Genomic DNA, 19,060 nt, shown 5'->3' with positions numbered 1-19,060 from the left:
ATCCTCAGTACCTTGAGTAATTCCTTTGATAGAAAGCACCTTAGTACCTTAAAAAGAAGGAGCTTGCCATTTTGGGTCTATATGATTAAGTTTAAGTGTGTGATGGCCAACCAACTCCAGGCATTCATAGATAAGGCTGATTTCCATTTCTGCCTGAGGTTACATGACCCTAAGACAGAAATGGAAGATGTGATCATGTTGATTCTCATGGCTTTGTCAGCAACCCTCTTAGATGCTTGGAGGAACTGGAAAACAGGGTGGCTACTTTGCACTATTCTAAACTACTGCAGGGACCAATCATCCAGCTGTCTGGAATATTACAATGATAGTGGCAACATAGACAGGGATAGACATGGAATAGGCTGTTGTCGCTATTACAATGATAGTGACAACAATAGACAGGGATAGTGCCTGGAAGCTCTAGTAGGGACTAAGAAGCTAAACCAGTACCCAAATTAAAAACAGAATTGATGGTGGTGACCCATTGAATGAGTGAATGTTTGCCTGCTCTAGACATTTATTTATTTATATTTCTTACCTGCCGTTCACCACAAGATCCCAGGACAGGTTACAACAATAAAACAGGCATAACTCTTACAGAGCTATAAATGTGATTTAAATGTGTGGTGTGGATATGATGGGTGTGACCATCATATTGTAAGCTACCTCCTTCCCTGAGGCTTGGAATAGATCAGAATATGATTAGACACGAGTAAGTAGTCAAGTGGAAGGTCTCGAACCACACATGTTCCTAAAAGTGGAAAAATAGATGCAACAGGGCTGTTCAGGCTGCATAAGACATTCAAAGCTTTGTCTTAAGACCTGTTGAGATAGTATACCTGTGCCTGTACCACTTCAGACTGTAGATTTGGGGGAGGGAGCAAAATTTTTTGAATATATTTCTAGAACCCTTTCCTTTGATAGCCAGTTTTCTAGATGGTTTTTTTAAAAAGCAACCCCCCCCCAAAAAAAAAAACCCACCACTTACATGAAAGCCAGGTCTAACTCAGTTCAGGTCTCTCTACAAACTCTTTCAAGGGCATTTAAATAGTTCTGTGAATAGTTGTTACCTGGCACATGAAGGACAAAGTGAGAGAAATAATTGAAATCTCTAATTTATTAAATGATAAGCTTTTAAAGGCATTTACAGAGTCCTGTTCAGTATTGTGTTTTCACTTCGTCCTCAGATTTGTGCTTGTTTTTGTGTCTTTATTTTCTTATTTATTTCTTCATTTGTTGTTTGTTTTTAAACATCACAGGGATGTTCTAATTTAGCTCTTTCCTGATTTATGTTTTTAGCCCTTTGAAGACCATCTGTTCAGACTGCATTTTTATTTTGTGGCATACATTTATTTAGCATGTAGATTAAGCATTATTGTTTTATGCCTGAACCATTTCTCTTCACTTAAAGTAATTTCCGTTAATCATTATCAATTACATTTGATTAAGCTTTTTTGGCATACCTCCAGAGCTAGCCTTTCTGGAGCCATACATACGGATTCACAATATTTAATCATATTAGATGCACATAATTTATTTCCTCCCTATTTGTTCAGTCTTGGTCACTGCTTAACAAATAAACATTGGTTAGTACCAACATTGTTTCATATCAAAGTGTACAGGTCACATTCAGAATTCAGCTGAATTCAATGGACTTGTGTTTATTCCATGGGTCTACTCAGACTATGCCTAACACTGAATATCACACTAGGTTAGTGAGCCTTTTTCTTTCTCTTTTGCCCCAGCAGCTTAACTGCTAGATTCTCTTGTTTTTATTTTCTTTTTTCAAATGATTACAGCATGCTATCCCTTTTCTGTCCCCTATCCTCTTGGCCATCCACAAGATAATTTATTGTGAAAATTTGTTATATGCCAGTAGAGACCACTGTGACTTCTGCATTGTTTGGTCTAATTGCTGAACCCATGAGACTTTGCACTAAACGCTCTGACCTTTTTATTTCCAATGCTATTAGCTGTGACCCAAATGAGCACATCAAGCATGACTTCTTTGTTTTGCCCTTATCACCCTGGTTTTGCTTCTGACAAGCTGAATCCATCTTCTACTGCAACACTCAGCTATTAAACTTCCTTCAAACAGCGCCAATGTAACTCTAGTGAAAAGTATATGTTTTATTTTTGTCTTTGACTTTTGTGCTTCCTTACTGTTCTCAAAGGGACCCTAAAGTAATCACGACATGTATCAAACCTTGCTCGTTGACACATCAGTACCAAATATAGTTCAGTATCTAGTCACTAGATGCTGTGCAAAGAGGAGGAGCCACACAATGATGATCCTTATTGTTCTATCCAAGGAACCATTTGGCCCTCTCCCTTCACATTATTATTATTATTATTATTATTATTATTATTATTATTATTATTATTTACTAAACGTATATACCTCCCTTCATCCGAAGATCACAGGGCAGTTTGCAACAGATTCTTGCCCATCCTGGCTAATAAAAGCAAGCTGTGAAGGGCTGGGCGATGGGCTCTGCAGGGTGGTGAATGCTTCTCTCTGTGAGGGAGCCTTCCCAGACCCGCTGAAAGAGGCGGTTATCAAACTGCTTCGTAAAAAACCATCTTTAGATGCTGCCAATATGGCTAACTATCACCCAGTCTCAAATCTTCCATTCTTGGGCAAGGTGATTGAGCGGGTGGTTGCAGAACAACTCCAGGCACGCCTGGAGGATGCGAACCATTTGGATCCCTTCCAATCGGGATTCAGGCTTCATCATGGGCCTGAAACTGCCTTGGTCGCACTGGTTGATGATCTCCGGCGGGCTAGGGACAAAGGTGAGAGCTGTTTCCTAGTTCTGCTGGATCTCTCAGTGGCCTTTAATAAAATCGACCATAACATCCTTCTGGACCGTCTAGAGGAGCTGGGAGCTGGGGGCACTGTTATACAGTGGTTCTGCTCCTTCCTCCTGGGCTGTGTTCAGAAAGTGGTGGTGGGTGTTTAGATCCCTGGGCCCTCACTTGTGGGGTGCCTCAGGGTTCCGTCCTCTCCCCCATGCTTTTTAACATCTACATAAAGCCGCTGGGAGAGATCATCAGGGGGTTTGGGCTGGGTGTCCATCAATATGCTGATGATACCCAACTCTACCTCTCTTTCAAATCAGAACCAATAAAGGTGGTGAAGGTCCTGTGTGAGTGTCTGGAGGCAGTTGGAGGATGGATGGCGGCTAATGGATTGAGGTTGAATCCTGACAAGACAGAAGTACTGTTCTTGGGGGACAGGGGCCGGCTGGTGTGGAGGACTCCTTGGTCCTGAATGGGGTAACTGCGCCCCTGAAGGACCAGGTGTGCAACCTGGGAGTCATTTTGGACTCACAGCTGTCCATGGAGGCGCAGGTTAATTCTGTATCCAGGGCAGCTGTCTACCAGCTCCATCTGGTATGCAGGCTGAGACCCTACCTGCCCGTGGACTGTCTCGCCAGAGTGGTGCATGCTCTAGTTAACTCCTGCTTGGACTACTCCACGTGGTGCTACCTTTGAAGGTGACCCGGAAGCTGCAACTAATCCAGAATGCGGCAGCTAGACTGGTGATTGGGGATGGCTGCCGAGACCATATAACACTGGTCCTGAAAGACCTACATTGGCTCCCAGTATGTTTCCGAGCACAATTCAAAGTGTTGGTGTTGACCTTTAAAGCCCTAAATGACCTTGGCCCAGTATACCTGAAGGAGCATCTCCACCCCCATTGTTCAACCCGGACACTGAGGTCCAGCGCCGAGGGCCTTCTGGCGGTTCCCTCACTGTGGGAAGCTAAGCTATGGGGAACCAGGCAGAGGGCCTTCTCAGTAGTGGTGCCCACCCTGTGGAACGCCCTCCCATCAGATATCAAAGAGATAAACAACTACCTGACATTGTTGGAAGCTGCCCAGATGGGCAGGGTACAAATACTATATTATTATTATTATTATTATTATTATTATTATTATTATTATTATTATTACCATCCTAGGTTAATTGTGTGCAATGAGAAAGGAAGGACTCCTTGAAGACAGAGGGTGGGGGCACAAGGTTTGAAATATGTACATCCAAACCCAACCGTCGTAAGTAATCTTGTAGTACATAGATGAACACTTAGAATTTTTTAATGCCAGGTACACATTAGCATAAAGTAACAGATAGAAAAACATAATAGAACATCAAACATTTTAAACTTCCCTGTTCATACATTACTATTTATTTGAGCTCCTGAGCTGCAATAAGTGTAACTGTGATAAACATTTAAGCTATCCTCTAAATCACCAAACACTGGGAAGTGTACAGCTCTTAGGATCATTACCAGTCATTCACAAGGCATTTCCAAAATTGCAGCTGTATTTCAAGCCGAACTTCAAAGCTCGACGTGCTGCTGGCAAAGGTGCCCACCACATGGCTTTACTCATTGTATTAAGGAAATTGGCACGTTGTTCTTTGGCTATTTTTGGAGAACTGATGAATAAATTCTTCAAGTGTGCAAAAACAGTTCCTCCCTAAAGTTACATTGTAAGTGCAATTGCAGAAGAACACGTCAAAGTAATTTAAAATGGGCTTGGCTCTTATTCATTGTGAACAGCCATGCATAACGCCAAGTCTGAAAGGTGTGTGTAGACTTGTTCAGACTTCTTTGCATTACAGTTGGGGCAGGGGTCACGCCCACTGGCCATGCCTCTGGGTGTGTGTCTTTTTGATTGAGACCCTGTCTCAATGTAAGGATGTACATGCATGCTGCAAGAACTTGTGATGCACACCTTTCTTAGGAGTATCGTTCACACGTATTAAAGCTATGTTCGTAATAAAGTGCAGCGACAAAGTGCGTTCAGAGTGCCTGTTCTCAAATACCCAACCTCCTGCATACTCAATTCATATGTTGTTTAATAATAATAATAATAATAATAATAGTGCCCCGCCCATCTGACTGAGTTGTTGCAGAGACTCTGGGTGGCATATAAAGTATAAACACTTGTGGACTCACTTGCAGTGACCCCCCACCCCAGGGACAAAAGGCCTAGGCCTTGTTAGGTGTAACAAACTGTACAAGACAATGTTCTGGGATTTGAAAATGGGCCACATAACATTTGAAAATGTTATTGGTTATAGTTGCAGGTAGGCTTTGGCTCAGGCACTGGGTATATATCAATTCTTAGCCTCCAGGTGGAGAGCTGATGCTTGAACACTCTGATTCATCACCTAAGCACTGTCCTCTCTGACCAACAATTGGTCAATTTGAATGCAAGGGGATGGTGGGCTCCTCAGGAATACAGTGGTACCTTTGGTTGTGAATGCCTCTGGTTGCGCACACTCCGGGTTACGAGTTCCGCTAACCCAGACGTAGCCGCTCCTGGTTGCAAACTTTGCCCCAGGATGCAAATGGAAGGTGTGCACGCAGCAGGAGGCGCCATTAGCGAAAGCATGTCTCGTGTTACGAACGATTTCCGGTTATGAACAGACCTCTGGAACAGATTCCATTTGTAACCAGAGGTACCACTGTAACACGTTTTCTGGCTAGTACCAGTGCGTTGGCAGTTTGTTTAATTAGAGAATTCATTTATCCTCTCACCCTCAGTAATACTATTTCCAGGACAGCTGAAAGAGAAGATATACTGAAAAGTTGCAATGTCACACTAGGTTGCATTTACATGTTATGCTACACAGCACTGCATGATCTTTGTCTCGGTTAGATCAATACCAATGTTTGGAAAGGATTAGCAAACTAGGATGTTGAACTTATAAAGCTTATCACTGAGCATATGGGAAACAAAAGCAAACAGCTCTAAACTATGGTTTGCTTGTTTTAGAGTTGGAAACTCCAGTCCTCTAGGATAGGTTCTTTTTAACCTTGCTTAGCACTAGCCATGGTTTGGTGCAAAGTCTGAATTGAGTTTATCACAGCAATGGTAATGAATGACAATTACCGTATTTTTCGCCCTATAGGACGCACTGTCCCATAAGGCGCACCTAGTTTTTTTGGGGGGAAATAAAGGGAAAAATATTTATTTCCCCCCCAGGCGCAGTGCTGGGGCAGGGGAAGCCCAAGCTTCCCCCGACCCCAGCCCCCAGAACAGGCAACTCTCCGCAAGCCACGGGAGCCCGGTGCTGGGCTCCCGCGCCTTGCGGATAGTTGCGCAAAGCCTGGAGAGCGAGAGGTGTCGGTGCGCACCAACCCCTCTCGTTCTCCAGGCTTCAGTGAAAGCCTGCATTCACCCCATAGGACGCATACACATTTCCCCTTCATTTTTGGAGGGGAAAAAGTGCATCCTATGGGGCGAAAAATACGGTAGAAAATGATGGGTTGGATCTGATGAGGTCAACCTGTTTGCACAACAGAACGCCTCTCTCTCTCTCCTCCCCTCCCATTCTCCCAAATCTATTCTGAAGCAGATTTTTGGGCAGCACATGGGCAAAGGGGTAGAGTGGGGCTCCCATGTACAACTGGAAGCCCTTGCACAACAGCATGATTTGTACCCCACACCAGAGTTAAGTACTGCAAACTAATGAATTCACTGTGCAATTGCCTGTATTAGCTGTTGAGGATCCAGTTGCTGTGAGTGGCTACAACTTTAATCTTGTTTCTCATGCAATAAGTACTTGCATCTCTTCAGTGAAGCAATGCATTATTATAGCCATAAAACCAACTGTCTGCAGTTTCCTATTCAGAATTTTCCTTGACAGCATCCTATTAAAGTGCTGACCTTGGTTACTAACTTGAAGTGCGAAATAATCATATCCTTTTAAGATTCTATTCTTTCTCTTGTAATATATAATTACTGTGACAAAATGTTATATAAAATTCAGTCGTATTAGACTTAAATTCTGATTTGAAAAAAATGCTAAATGAAATATAATGCCATATGATGCCAACATTACTGGTCCAACATTGCGTACATCTGTGCACCATTTGGATCCCCCCCCAACCCTAATGAAGACAATTAAACTAATGGGAAAATAATTAGAATTTTAAAATAATTTCATAAAAGTGCATAATTTTAACTGATTTTCATTGTACTGAGTTTTTGGAACACTGCGTAGAGACAATTATAATGAAGATGTATATAAATTGTAGAAATAAATAAAATAAATACATTATAGTGAGTGGCATGTAAGCATGAGGAGTGATTACTTTTGAAATTCTGAAAGCAGATTGCAATGCTGCAGGTTGATTAGACATGTTCCCATGTCGTCAGTTCAGTCTGCTTGTGTGGTCCCGTCTAAGCATCTGGTCAATCCCTGACACAGAGCAAGTTTAGACTGCCCAAGTCTTCCAAGCTCTGGTATGGCTACAGTAACACACAGTTGTGTGGATAAAGGCTAGTGTGATCTTTAAGCCATTTCCATGATTTTGGCCGCACTTTCCTCAAGTGCCTTCATTTTCCCACATAGAATTGTAGAGTTGGAACGAACAACAAGGGCCATCTAACCCAAATTCCCTGCAATGCAGGAATCTTTTGCCAAACGCGGGGCTCAAACCCACGACTCTAAGTTTAAGAGTCATGCTCTACTGACTGAGCTATGAAGTGTTTAGGCCAGCTCACAGTAGCCTTTTTCCTATGTGAGAGGAATGTGTTGGTGTGACTTAGTATCATATATTTTTGTGTCTTCTACAAGAACATAAAAACCTCTGCCTTTCTAGTAATACTCAATGTATTTACATATGAGGGATTTTCACTGAAATGTTTTTAAGTGGAATGGGTATGTCCTATTTCAGCATCTCAATTTTGTGCAGTGTTAAAACAGGCATAATTTTACATTTCCTCCAAATAAAGTGAGGTCAGAGTCTTGTCAGGAAGCAGGTGGGCTTATTTCTGTCTCTATTTTGTCTATGCTGAATCACATCTTAATGATTAGTTTACATTTTGTCATATATTTCAAACGCGAAACTGCCCTCTTGCACCAAGATTCTGGCAGCAAAACCCAGATAATCTCATTCAGCAAGTGGAAACCCATTTGTCTGCTTGCGTCTTTATGTAAAGCAGAAATAAAAACTGCAAGGCAGCAATTTATTTCTGTACAGAAAATGGCATAGTAAAATGGGAGAGAAAACTACTTAGAATGTATTTTGCTGAAATATACGACTTTCACTTCCTTTTTTTATTTCATGCACTGATGTTCAGTTAAGCTACGGTAGATTTAGAGCATAAGCTGCTGTACAAAGCAATACATGCTAAAGATGAGAAGAAGATAACAAATCTGTACTATTTCTTGCTTGAATCATTCATGTCAGCCTGAACAACTAGATAACACACAATCTGTTGGACCAACTTTTATGTACATGCATGGGGGAAGGGTTTATTTTTTTGTTTCTGTTCTTGTTTCTATTATGTATTTTATGGTTTTTATCATGTATTTTTATGTTGTGACTGCCCTGAGATCTATGGATGAAGTGGGTATACAAATTTCTTCTTCTTCTTCTTCTTCTTCTTCTTCTTCTTCTTCTTCTTCATTTTACTCATTTAAGTGAGCCATAGAGAAATTATATATATGTATATATATATATATATGTTTTCGTATATGTTTTATTTATTTTTGTTTTGAAAAATCACTAAAAAGCATTTTTTTTAAAAAAAAAAAAGAGAGAGAATAATAAATACTTGTCTGAAAAGAAGTCTGTGGCTATAGAGCATCAGAAATTTGTAACTTCATAGTTTGAGCCAATTAAGTGTTCTTGCTAAAAAGCAACCAGCAAGCACACATATGCATGGTAGATTCTTGTAACAAACTGATCAGAGAGGTCTTTGGCTCAGCCCCTGGCGCATGAAAATGTTGACTCATTCTGCAGCTGTTTTTGAGAGATTTCATGCTAAGGTTTATCAGGAAAGAGTTTGATGTTCTCAAAAGTTTAGAAAATCTGCCTTCACACTCACCGTGATATGGGGCACTTGGCAGCCAGCTTCCAGCTGGGCATCTCTTCCTGGAATAGTCTTGTGAACATGTGATGCCACTGTGAACAAGTGCTTTCACTAAATGCTTTCAGGATTAATCTAAAATGGTAAATGTGATTTTCCCTCTGGGTCCTTTAAAATTTACTTATTTTTACTGGGAAGTTTCAGTCACCACTCAACCATTTCAAAGCAATCCTTGCACTCAATGGAATTCAGAAAAGTGAAATTTTCAAATAATAGCTGTGTATTGTGAATTTAATATTAGCTTTAAATGTGTACTGAGTCAAATTTCTCATTCATCCCTTCCAGTTTAGCTTGCAGACTTTGCCTCTATTTTTAACTGGATTGGGAGGCTTCAGCAAACCCAAATTAAAATTAAAAGGGAGAAATGTGTTTTCTGGGGCTCCACGCAGCTCCATACAATTTTTTTATCCTTTGCTGTTTTCTATAATCTGTGCTCTTGATCTCACTGGTGAATATCTGATGCTCATTTCCTCACCATAGCTGTCAACTTTTCCCTTTTTTAAAGGGAAATTCTCTTATTCCGAATAGGATTCCTCACAAGAAAAGGGAAAAGTTGACAGCTATGTTCCTCACCCATCTCTCCATCCCATCCCATCTCCTCCTATCCAGGTTCTTAGTAAAATGAAATATCTTGTGAAAAGCTAAATTTCAGGAGCATAGGCAAATTCTGGAAATCAATTACTTAGATCCAGATTTCGAAGAAAAGGGCAGTTTCAAACCTTGGCTTTCCATTCCCTGTGTATTTACCCCCCCCCCCTCCCCAAATGCTCCAAAGAATTGGGAAGCTCTCGAGGATGGGAGCTGTTTTAGGTGTGTGGTGTTATTTTAAATGGTATTTATTTTATGTTGTTTTTAGAAGACTGGGAAGGGTGGTGGTACCTGTGTATCTGTGCTGGTACAGATTCTCTTCCTTTTCTTGGAAATCAAACATGATTTGAATGTTCAGTAAAGAAAACCGAGCTCAACAAATGCACTGCAGCCCACAGGAGTTCTTTGTAAAACACAGGCCTCCCCACCCTGCAGTTATCAAAACTATGAGCATTTTGCTGGTTGATAGTAGTGTGATCTGGCCCAGAAACTTTGTCTAAACCAAGATAAGTTCTTTATGGATTATAGACTTCTGCAGTTTTCATTTCATTCATTTTTTCTAATATTTATGCTTTTAATATTTGTACATTGCCTGCAACCCAGATAAAATTTAATAAAGCACTTATTAAAAAACACATTCAGGCAAACAAGTGTGCTAGCATGCCATGACTACAGGCTAGCATTTTTACTGTAGACTTTAATGCAAGCAAACTAGCAGTGGATATATAAAAGCACTGTCTGTGTCTTTTGTGGCAACAATTTGTTGTTAACAATTTTAAAAGTTAGACAGCTAGCAACTAATTGAAAATACGTGGGCGATTAATTAAACATGTACATTATGAAAAAGACATGTAAAACATGAAAGGTAAATATAGAGCCAAAACCAAACCAACGTTGTACTCCAATTCTGTACTATTTACATATCTGGGAAAAAGTCTCATTGAAGTCTATGGGATTGCTTCTGTGTAGGATTGCACTGCTAAACATTCCGAGAAATTATTATAATATTGTGTTCTTCTTCCAGAAGTCAGACTGGGATAGCTCAGTGTCATGTAAATACAGACTCTTTTCAAATAGGGGAGTTGAATGTGAGATTAACTGGTAACTAAAGCCATGTACATTTTGAACTGCGGTTAATGGAGGTGCCATTAGTTTGATAGGGGCTTGCCTAAGTCATGTGCAAATCCTTAAGTGAAGCAATGTTGGACCTGGACAATGTCTGTATAGGAAGCCAATGTTAAGCACAGTGTAATCTGCTGAAAGCTCTTTAGCAGAAAGGCAGGAAAGAAATGTAACAAATAAGTACAGTGTTAAAATCCAATAAGTGCTTCCCTCTGCCTTCATAAGTACATAAACTCTGGGTTGTGCTGTGGAGATATAAGTCACCCTCCAGTTAAAAACAATGCCATTGATTGCACCCTTGGCGAACGCCTGTTGAAACTGTAAGCAGAATGTTGCCTCTACTTCATAAAACAAAGCTGTGAGGAACAACAGCTGAGCTTTTAAAACTCGTTTGCTGCGAGGCAGCCCTCGCAGGTGGACAGCCTTTATATTTCCTAAAACTACTTTTACTAAAACTATATTTGGCGTGCAGTGAAATTTTTCATAGGGGAAGAGTTAGGGCCAGAGGTGCCAGCTTGTGAGGGGGATTGGGGAGGGGACTCGCCTAAGGGGACTGGCCGGCCCCCTTAGTCCAATGACCGCATGCCACTGATTTTTACTATCTGTTGGGGCCAATAGAAAGCTTTTTTTCAAACCTGTTTGTGGGATAGAAATGCCAGGGTGTGTTTGACAGTTGGGAACAGACCATACCCCATAGCCCAGTGATGGCCAAACTTGGCCTCCCAGCTGTTTTGGGACTACAACTCCCATCATCCCTAGCCAACATGACCAGTGGTCAGGGATGATGGAAATTGTAGTCCCCAAACAGCTGGAGGGCCAAGTTTGGCCATCACTGCCATAGCCCCTCCTTCAAAGAACCCTGATTGTGGCAAGCAAAGGCATTTTCAGTATGGGAGGGGCACCACTGGAAAGCAAGGGATAATCTTTCCTCCCCAAGAGGCAACTTCCCTCACAAACCCCTCTCCTCTGTTATAATTAGGTTTCAAAGAAGCCTCCTACTGAAGCCAATAAACTCTTGCTAAAGCCTGTTTCCAGCATGGGAGCAGGGAGGGGATTAGTTGGTGAGAAGCCACAGGTGTGAGGGCTAATTAACTATCCCTTTCCCAAAGCATGGCCCACATTGCAATTAGGCTTAAGGGGGAGGGGATTCTATTGGCTGGAATGCTTCTTTGAAGCCTCATTGCAGCAGGGGGAGGGGTCTCTGCAGGTGCAGGTGCTGTTTTGGTGATCCACGGCTTACAGATATTTCTGGCATGGTCATGGATGAGTCTTTTCTTAGCCTGGTAAGTTTATTACACTATTGATATTCCCTTTGGTGTTCTGTTTATTAACAGACTGCAGACTTGGCTTTCCTCTTAGCTGCTTTGTTGGGTTTTCTTTGGGATAGGAATGTGGGTTATAAATACGAAATGAAGTGAAATTTTCCAGTCTAATAGAGACCAGCATAACTAGCCACTTATATGTTGCATGGACAACTCTTTGAGCAGTTTTCTTATATAGGGTTTTCTTTGTGATAGTTGTGATATATGGACTTGCTTAAATATATGCTTTTGTTGGCAGAGGTGAGCACCATAGCTAGCCTCAATACAACCTACTGGCTCCACTGTTGAAGGAGTGACCAGCTCAAAGTTGCCACACTCTACAAGTTAGTTTTTTCAGACATTGAAAAGTCTTGAAGCTCTTGAAACTTCATAGTTAAATAATATCAGGTTTCCTCTTTTATTAGTTGGGTGTGGTTTTATGCATGACTTTGCCCAGTTGTGATACTCATGAACTTCTATGAGATCTCTGTGAGTTTTAGTTGCAGATTCAGAAATGCGTATAAATATGTGGGTTTTGCTTTAAATTTTGATTGTTGTGGTTATTTTTGCATTATAACTGTGTTGGCTGAAAAGCAGCCTGTAAATAAACCTTTATCTACTGTAGCAAGTTCACCAAATATAGGGCCATGGTAAAAGCCTTTTACTCATAATATTTTGTTCTATCAAATAGAGTTGAAAGACTAAAATGCAAAAGATTTCATTTGTTATGGAGATGTAGGTGTTTGCAGAGTGATGACATGACATCTTCATGAGTGTCAACCATAAGCGTGTTTTATTATCTCAGTTGGCTGCTTTGCCCTGTAATTGGAAAGAGAGGTGCAATAAAAATGTGTAGTGGTACACAGAGCTGAAGGTATAACCGTATTTTGCATAACTTAGACATTCTCTTTGGAGTAATGATCATCATGTTAATGTTGTGGTTCTCTATGGAGGTTGGAAGTGATGCTCTTAAGCTTGATCCTCTGAACTTTTAATACACCACAAAATCTGTTTAACACAGCGGGCATATTGTATCTAATAAAAAACAATAAATACAGCAGAAGCTATAGTTTGTGGAGGAGTTGTCAAGTTAGCATAGGGGGGAAAGCATGGCAAACTTCACCTCTTCAAGTTAGGCAATCAATCTTTGGTCTTGCATAAATGCTCTTCAATATAATGAAATTAAGGTACAGTATATTAAGCCAGTTGTAGGATTCCCACTCTCCAAATCTGTGTGAAAGGGCCTGTTTGTTTGTGTTCGGCTAACCAGCTGATAAACAGAAGCAGTAGTAGCCAGAGTGTGCTACAATTGGTGGTAGTGTTCCCTGAGTGGAGTTCTGCTTAGGCCGCTCCAACCAGCAAGATGCAAGAATAAAGAGACATTTTTTTTGCTGATTTCTCCTTCAGTGGCACCTCCTATGATGTTCTCAAAGGTGCCACAAGAATCTTTGTTCTTTTGGAGGAACAGGCTAACACGGCTACTTCATACCATGTATGAGAGTTATTTATAAGTTCTTTTAGAGCATGCTGCTCACATGTAAATGTGCTACAGATATGCTCAGGGAGCATGGACAAATGTGCTCAACTCTTCCCCTTAGTGTTGCTGTGCCTGTAAACCTCAAGGCAATGTAAAGTTGAGCCTGAAGCAGGGAAGCTCCTCTACTTATGGAGGCTTCCCACATGAGTTAGAATGCTGTTTTTTTTAGGGGGATGGGAATAGCAGTGTTGAAGCAACCCAGAGCTTTAGCGCCTCCACTCTCCCTGGTTGTGTGTAGCATTTACATGCCAGCACTGCATACAAATAGGGCTGTGGAGTCAAACTAAATAACCACTACATTCTGTAACAGGTGTGTTTGCCACCCTAGGGTCCTATGGAAGGGAGGGCAGGATTAAAAATATAATAAATAAATTGAATGAAAATAATTAACCCATTTGAAAATGGAGCATCTGTGTTTGAGCAACTGTATGGCAGTATCGTTGATGCTTCTGAAGTCAATGACAAACCCTTTTCTTTCAAGAATCAGAAAGGGGGGGAGTTGATTTGAATACAAAGTTTTTACATTGCTAAGGGGGAAAATGAACATCTTAAAGTGAACTTGAAAATCAGACTTCATGACTATGATCCAGAGAGCTCCCCTAAGAATATGAAAGTGCCTCTGCATTCCCAGTGGTAAATTTAGGAGTGGCAACAGAGAGTAACAGCAGTTTCTGACTTTGCTTTTCAAATTGCTTTTGAAACTTGTTAGTATTCGCAACTGCATTTTTTAAAATAAAAAAATCAGGGGGAGTCAAAGATGCCACTATTTAGCACAGATCTAATTGCATGGTTCTCTGTATTGATTGTGGTTCAAGGGTTTAAAATGTGAGCCTAATTCTCTTGTTGCGTGTCGATCATAGCAGGTTAAATGAAATGGAGAATGTTTTAATGCTTAAAATCCATTCAGCCCTCCAGTACATATTTTGAAGGGAGACCCCCACCCCCGCAACCTTCAAATAGAGCATGTTATAAATGAAATATTAAATGGAATTCCACAAGTGGTCACTTCTTTTCAGATTTTTTTCTCATATCTTGAATGGTATCTGTAAACGCTGCAGTGTTCAAAACTCTTGGAGGAAGAGTAGCAGTATAAATCAGCTTCTTTACTAGAGGAGGAGCAGAAGCAGAGCTTTAAATTTCAGCTTAATTGGTACCGAGACAGGGCTCTCAAAGTGTATAAGTCTGTGTTTTATTTAATTTGATTGCTTGCTTCTGTCTGCTGCTTTTGACTTATGGCCTATTTCTCTCTCCCTCTCTCCTTCTCTCTTTTCTTCCTTTGCAAACAGAAAGCTGACCTTGCCGTTGCACCACTGGCTATTACGTATGTTCGAGAGACGGTCATCGACTTTTCCAAGCCCTTTATGACTCTCGGAATAAGTATATTGTACCGCAAGCCCAATGGTACAAACCCGGGCGTCTTCTCCTTCCTGAATCCTCTCTCCCCTGATATCTGGATGTATATTCTGCTGGCTTACTTGGGTGTCAGTTGTGTGCTCTTTGTCATAGCCAGGTAACATGTGAAACCTCTTTGTGGTATTTTGGCAATTGTTACCTTTTCTTCCCCTCAAGAATAATTGTCAAAAGTCACAAATCCTTCCTTACTTTCTTGTTCTCATTTTTTGATATGTAGGGCAGGAACCTCCAACATTTGGGGGCCAATGGGCACATTTGGAGTTTTGAAAACTATCATGGGCACCAGTCACAAAATGGCTAGTGTGGAGAGATCTGGCATTTTAAAAAAGGTGACTATGGAGACTGCCATATCTAAAAGAGCAGAAAAAGAGGAAGACAAAATGATGTAGGCATGTCCCTCAATCGGTGCACTTGTTCACAGAGAGAAGCTCTTTGGAGCACTCCTTGCTTCAGAAAAGAAGGGAGGGTGGGAACGTAGTGCAGCATCCAGTGAATTGTGGCAATGCTTAGGGGTGAGTGTTCAGTATAGCTGTGGCTGAATGAGTAGAAAGAGGAACTGCAAAGAATCTCTCGGGCACTGTAGGTATTTGCCGAGGCCTTTTGCAGGCACCGTGGGATAAACGGGTGTGCATTCTGACCTCTGTGGACACCACCTTGGAGACCCAATCTGTAGAGGGCCACTCAGTCCTACAAAGGGCTCACATGATGATCTGGAGGGTCCTACACTCCCATGATGCCTTTCGCCTGCTGGTTATGTCACAAAACCCTCTGTAGACTGGTATGCCTACTAACAGATAACTGAATCATACTTGGCATAGCATTCAAATGAAACAGATATTCAGATGAATATTGATAAGGATATCAGAAAACTAAAAACAAAATTCTTGACCCTTGTGTGCAGTGTTTGGGTGCTCTAAATCCTGCTAGCCCAGCTTCTGCTGGGCCAGCTCTGCCCTTTCCATGTGTTGAGGGAAGATCTGAGGAGAGGATCCTATTCTATGTGCATTGTCTTGCCCATGTTTTAGAACCCTGGTCACCCAATGTTCTAACTTACAGTGGTGAGGGTGGTGGGATTTAGAATAGGGATGGGGAGCCTTTAACTTGTGGCTCAGCCACAAGGATAAAACAAACAAAACAAAGCATTACCTACTCACTGGTTTGATTTAGCCACACCTAAGGATACTTGACGACTTAGGAAGGTTCATTAGACATTAGTTTGAAAACCTTTATTATAAACTTAAATATGCAGCAAAATGTTTTTTATGTAACAAATTGGTCATAGTAATGCACATTACTATGAGGACAGAAGTGCCTGGCATGCTCTGGTCCATGGGGTCACGAAGAGTCGGACACGACTAAACGACTAAACAACAACAACAACAATGCACATTTGCAGTGATACTGCTCTGCTGTTCTAAGATTACCACAGTTAGCTGCTTCCCTCACAACTGTGTTCTTCTGTCTCTCCGTCTACCTACCTGTCGTCTGTCTGTCTGTATGTCCATCTACCTAGTTCTCTTTTTTTCCTTGGCACAGAGTTATTCCTGCAGCCTTACATGATCTGTTTATCTCTGTTCACTGTGGAGATCCACTTAATCCACTTCTCTTATGCCAGAACTGACATCAGTATTATATATCAGGGACATCCAACTCCCAATAGACTGTGATCTACTCACAGTATAAAAAACTGGCAGTGATCTACCCATTGTTGTTAGATGGGCCAAAGTTGTTGAGCTTTAAGCCACAGTTGTTCAGCTTCCTCCCTCTCTGAGGGGCCAAAGATCTACCAGGAACCCTGCAATCTTCCAGTAGATCACGATCTACCTGTTGGACATGCCTGTTATATATTATTTCCTCGATACTACTGTCTCCATTTTATAAGAGATGGTATTATTCCCGCGGACAATGATGAAATAGTAGTCTTTTGAAAGTAGTGACAGTCGTGGCTCACCCCTGCATAATTTATGTGATGCTGTATTGGCCAACGAGTGAGTTTGCTACTTGAATCCAGCACCAGCTTTTTACTGTTCTTTAGGGGTGCCGACAAGTGTGTAGACAGGTGTGAGAGCCAGTGTGGTGTAGTGGTTAAGAGCGGTAGTCACGTAATCTGGGAAACCGGGTTCGTGTCTCCGCTCCTCCACATGCAGCTGCTGGGTGACCTTGGGCCAGTCACACTTCTCTGAAGTCTCTCAGCCCCACTCACCTCACAGAGTGTTTGTTGTGGGGGAGGAATGGGAAGGAGGATGTTAGCCGCTTTGAGACTCCTGAAGGGGAGTGAAAGGCGGGATATCAAATCCAAACTCTTCTTCTAGACAGGTATCTCACAGACACTGTATAGTTGGATTTTCAGAAAGCTATTCACTACTCTCCAAACAAGCCCCCAAATAAATTTTGCAGTCATGTGGCCAGTGCTCCCACCAGGGGGTACTCAAGGATATGCAGTATCAGCACCTCTTTTTGTTTTGTTTAAAAAGTGTGGCACTATAACAACTTCATGGTGTGTACTGGCACCTATTTTTCTAGAAAAAAAGCACTGCATTTGGTTAAGGTTAAAAGGCATTCCTGTGGATGGGTAACCAGGTGCAAGATAGTAGGCAAAGTGTAGATAGTATGCATACAATGAAAATAAAGTGATGAGGTGTGGACATGTTGTCTTTTAGGGCTAGTGGCATTCAGTTTACTCACAAATTATCTAAAGCATGGTGAATAATGAGATAGCACAAGCTTACAGATAAAGGTTATTGTAGATTTCAGATAAATTGTAACTTTGTAGAAACTTATTTCCGAGGTGATTTTTTTTTTTGTGTGTGTGTGTGTGTAGCATTTTAGCCAGAACAAAAATGCACGTCGTACCATACACAACCTGCCTGTCTATCTAGAAAGAGCAAAATCAGCTTTCTACCTTTCCACTATACAGAACATTTCCCTGCATGTTGAAAAATGTTTAGCACTGGTTGATTCAAAAAAACAACAGGTTGATTTCACCAATGTTATAAAATGATATGTTGATGGATTTTGTGTACACCTTCTTGAAAATGTGTTTTCTTACGCTGGAAACACATTTTTTTCTGAGCATTCAAGCACTCTTTCAGTTTTCTTTTTTGTTTAGAAATATTCACTTGTTCTCACTCACTGAGCATGGTGGGATGTTTGTTGTAACCAACGCCATGTTTTTAACGGCCATTGTTGAGTGTTTTCTTTTTAAAAATTTATTTCTTGATATATTCTATCAGATGTTGAAAGCATCATCCTGATTGTAAACCATTCTAAAAACATACCAATGAGAATATAGATTTTGTTAAAACAGGGAGCTGGATTGAAGTTATATCATCTGATTTATCTGTAACTTTAGAATAGGGATGAGAAACCTGTAGACTCCCACTCCCATCACCCCTGACTGTTGACCATGCTGGCTGTGACTGGTGGGAGATGGAGTCCAATGACATCTTGAAGGCCACAGCTTATCCTAGCCCTGCTTTAGATGTGCAGATACATGTGCAGGTTAGATGTACAAAATGGTTCTTAGCTTTATGAGTAAATAATCCAAGTTCATGCACAGAAGGAAGGCTTAGGGGAAATTGTTCTTCTCCCCAATTGGAGGTGGTACTTAATTAAATATCTGTCTGTGCTAACATGATCAACCAAATTAATACCGATTTTTCCCCCTAATTGAAACGGAACTACTATATCCCATACACTATGGTCTGAAGAAGAATATTGAGAATGTAAAATGCTCTGCCAAGGAGTCTACTTAAAGCTATTGCTGGGACAGATGGTTTAACTTTGAAGCATAGTTGTCGTCTTCTTTGGCGATCACTCGTAGCTGAATAAGATTGTCTTCCATGAACACGGTTTTAACAATGAGTCTGTAAGTGACTATGGAGGCCAATTCTTGATCCACACGTCCTTCCACAGTGGGGACATTAGTTTCCAGGTGGGGGCTGATCACGGTGTGGATTTGCCAAGCATGCCTTCCTCCTAGCACGTTTCTCCCTTACGTCCTGAGTTCGAGTGTCTTCAAAGCCCATGACACCTTTGGTAAAGGCTGTTCTCCAACTGGAATGCTCGCAGGCCAATGTTTCCCAGTTGCCAGTGTTTATACTACTTTTTTTAGATTTGCCTTGAGACAGGTTTTAAACCTCTTTTGTTGACCACCAGCATTACGCATTACATTTTTAAGTTCGGAATAGAGTAGTTGCTTTCGA

General features: G+C 41.2%; 1 protein-coding gene across 4 annotated transcripts in view; it reads left to right on the top strand.

Moving 5' to 3' along the window:
• GRIK2 (glutamate ionotropic receptor kainate type subunit 2) overlaps positions 1–19,060 on the top strand; it is a 462,985-nt gene that overhangs the window by 285,649 nt on the left and 158,276 nt on the right. For all 4 annotated transcript variants that reach the window (XM_082216617.1, XM_082216616.1, XM_082216618.1 and 1 more), the window contains exon 12: positions 14,729–14,952. In XM_082216617.1, the coding sequence (XP_082072743.1) occupies positions 14,729–14,952 (224 nt within the window). The remainder of the gene's footprint in view (positions 1–14,728; positions 14,953–19,060) is intronic.

This window comes from Podarcis vaucheri (assembly GCF_965113315.1).
Source record: "Podarcis vaucheri genome assembly, chromosome: 3".
NCBI lineage: Eukaryota > Metazoa > Chordata > Lepidosauria > Squamata > Lacertidae > Podarcis > Podarcis vaucheri.
The sequence above is the reverse complement of the archived record's forward strand: the minus strand, read 5'-3'. Positions and strand labels throughout refer to the sequence as shown.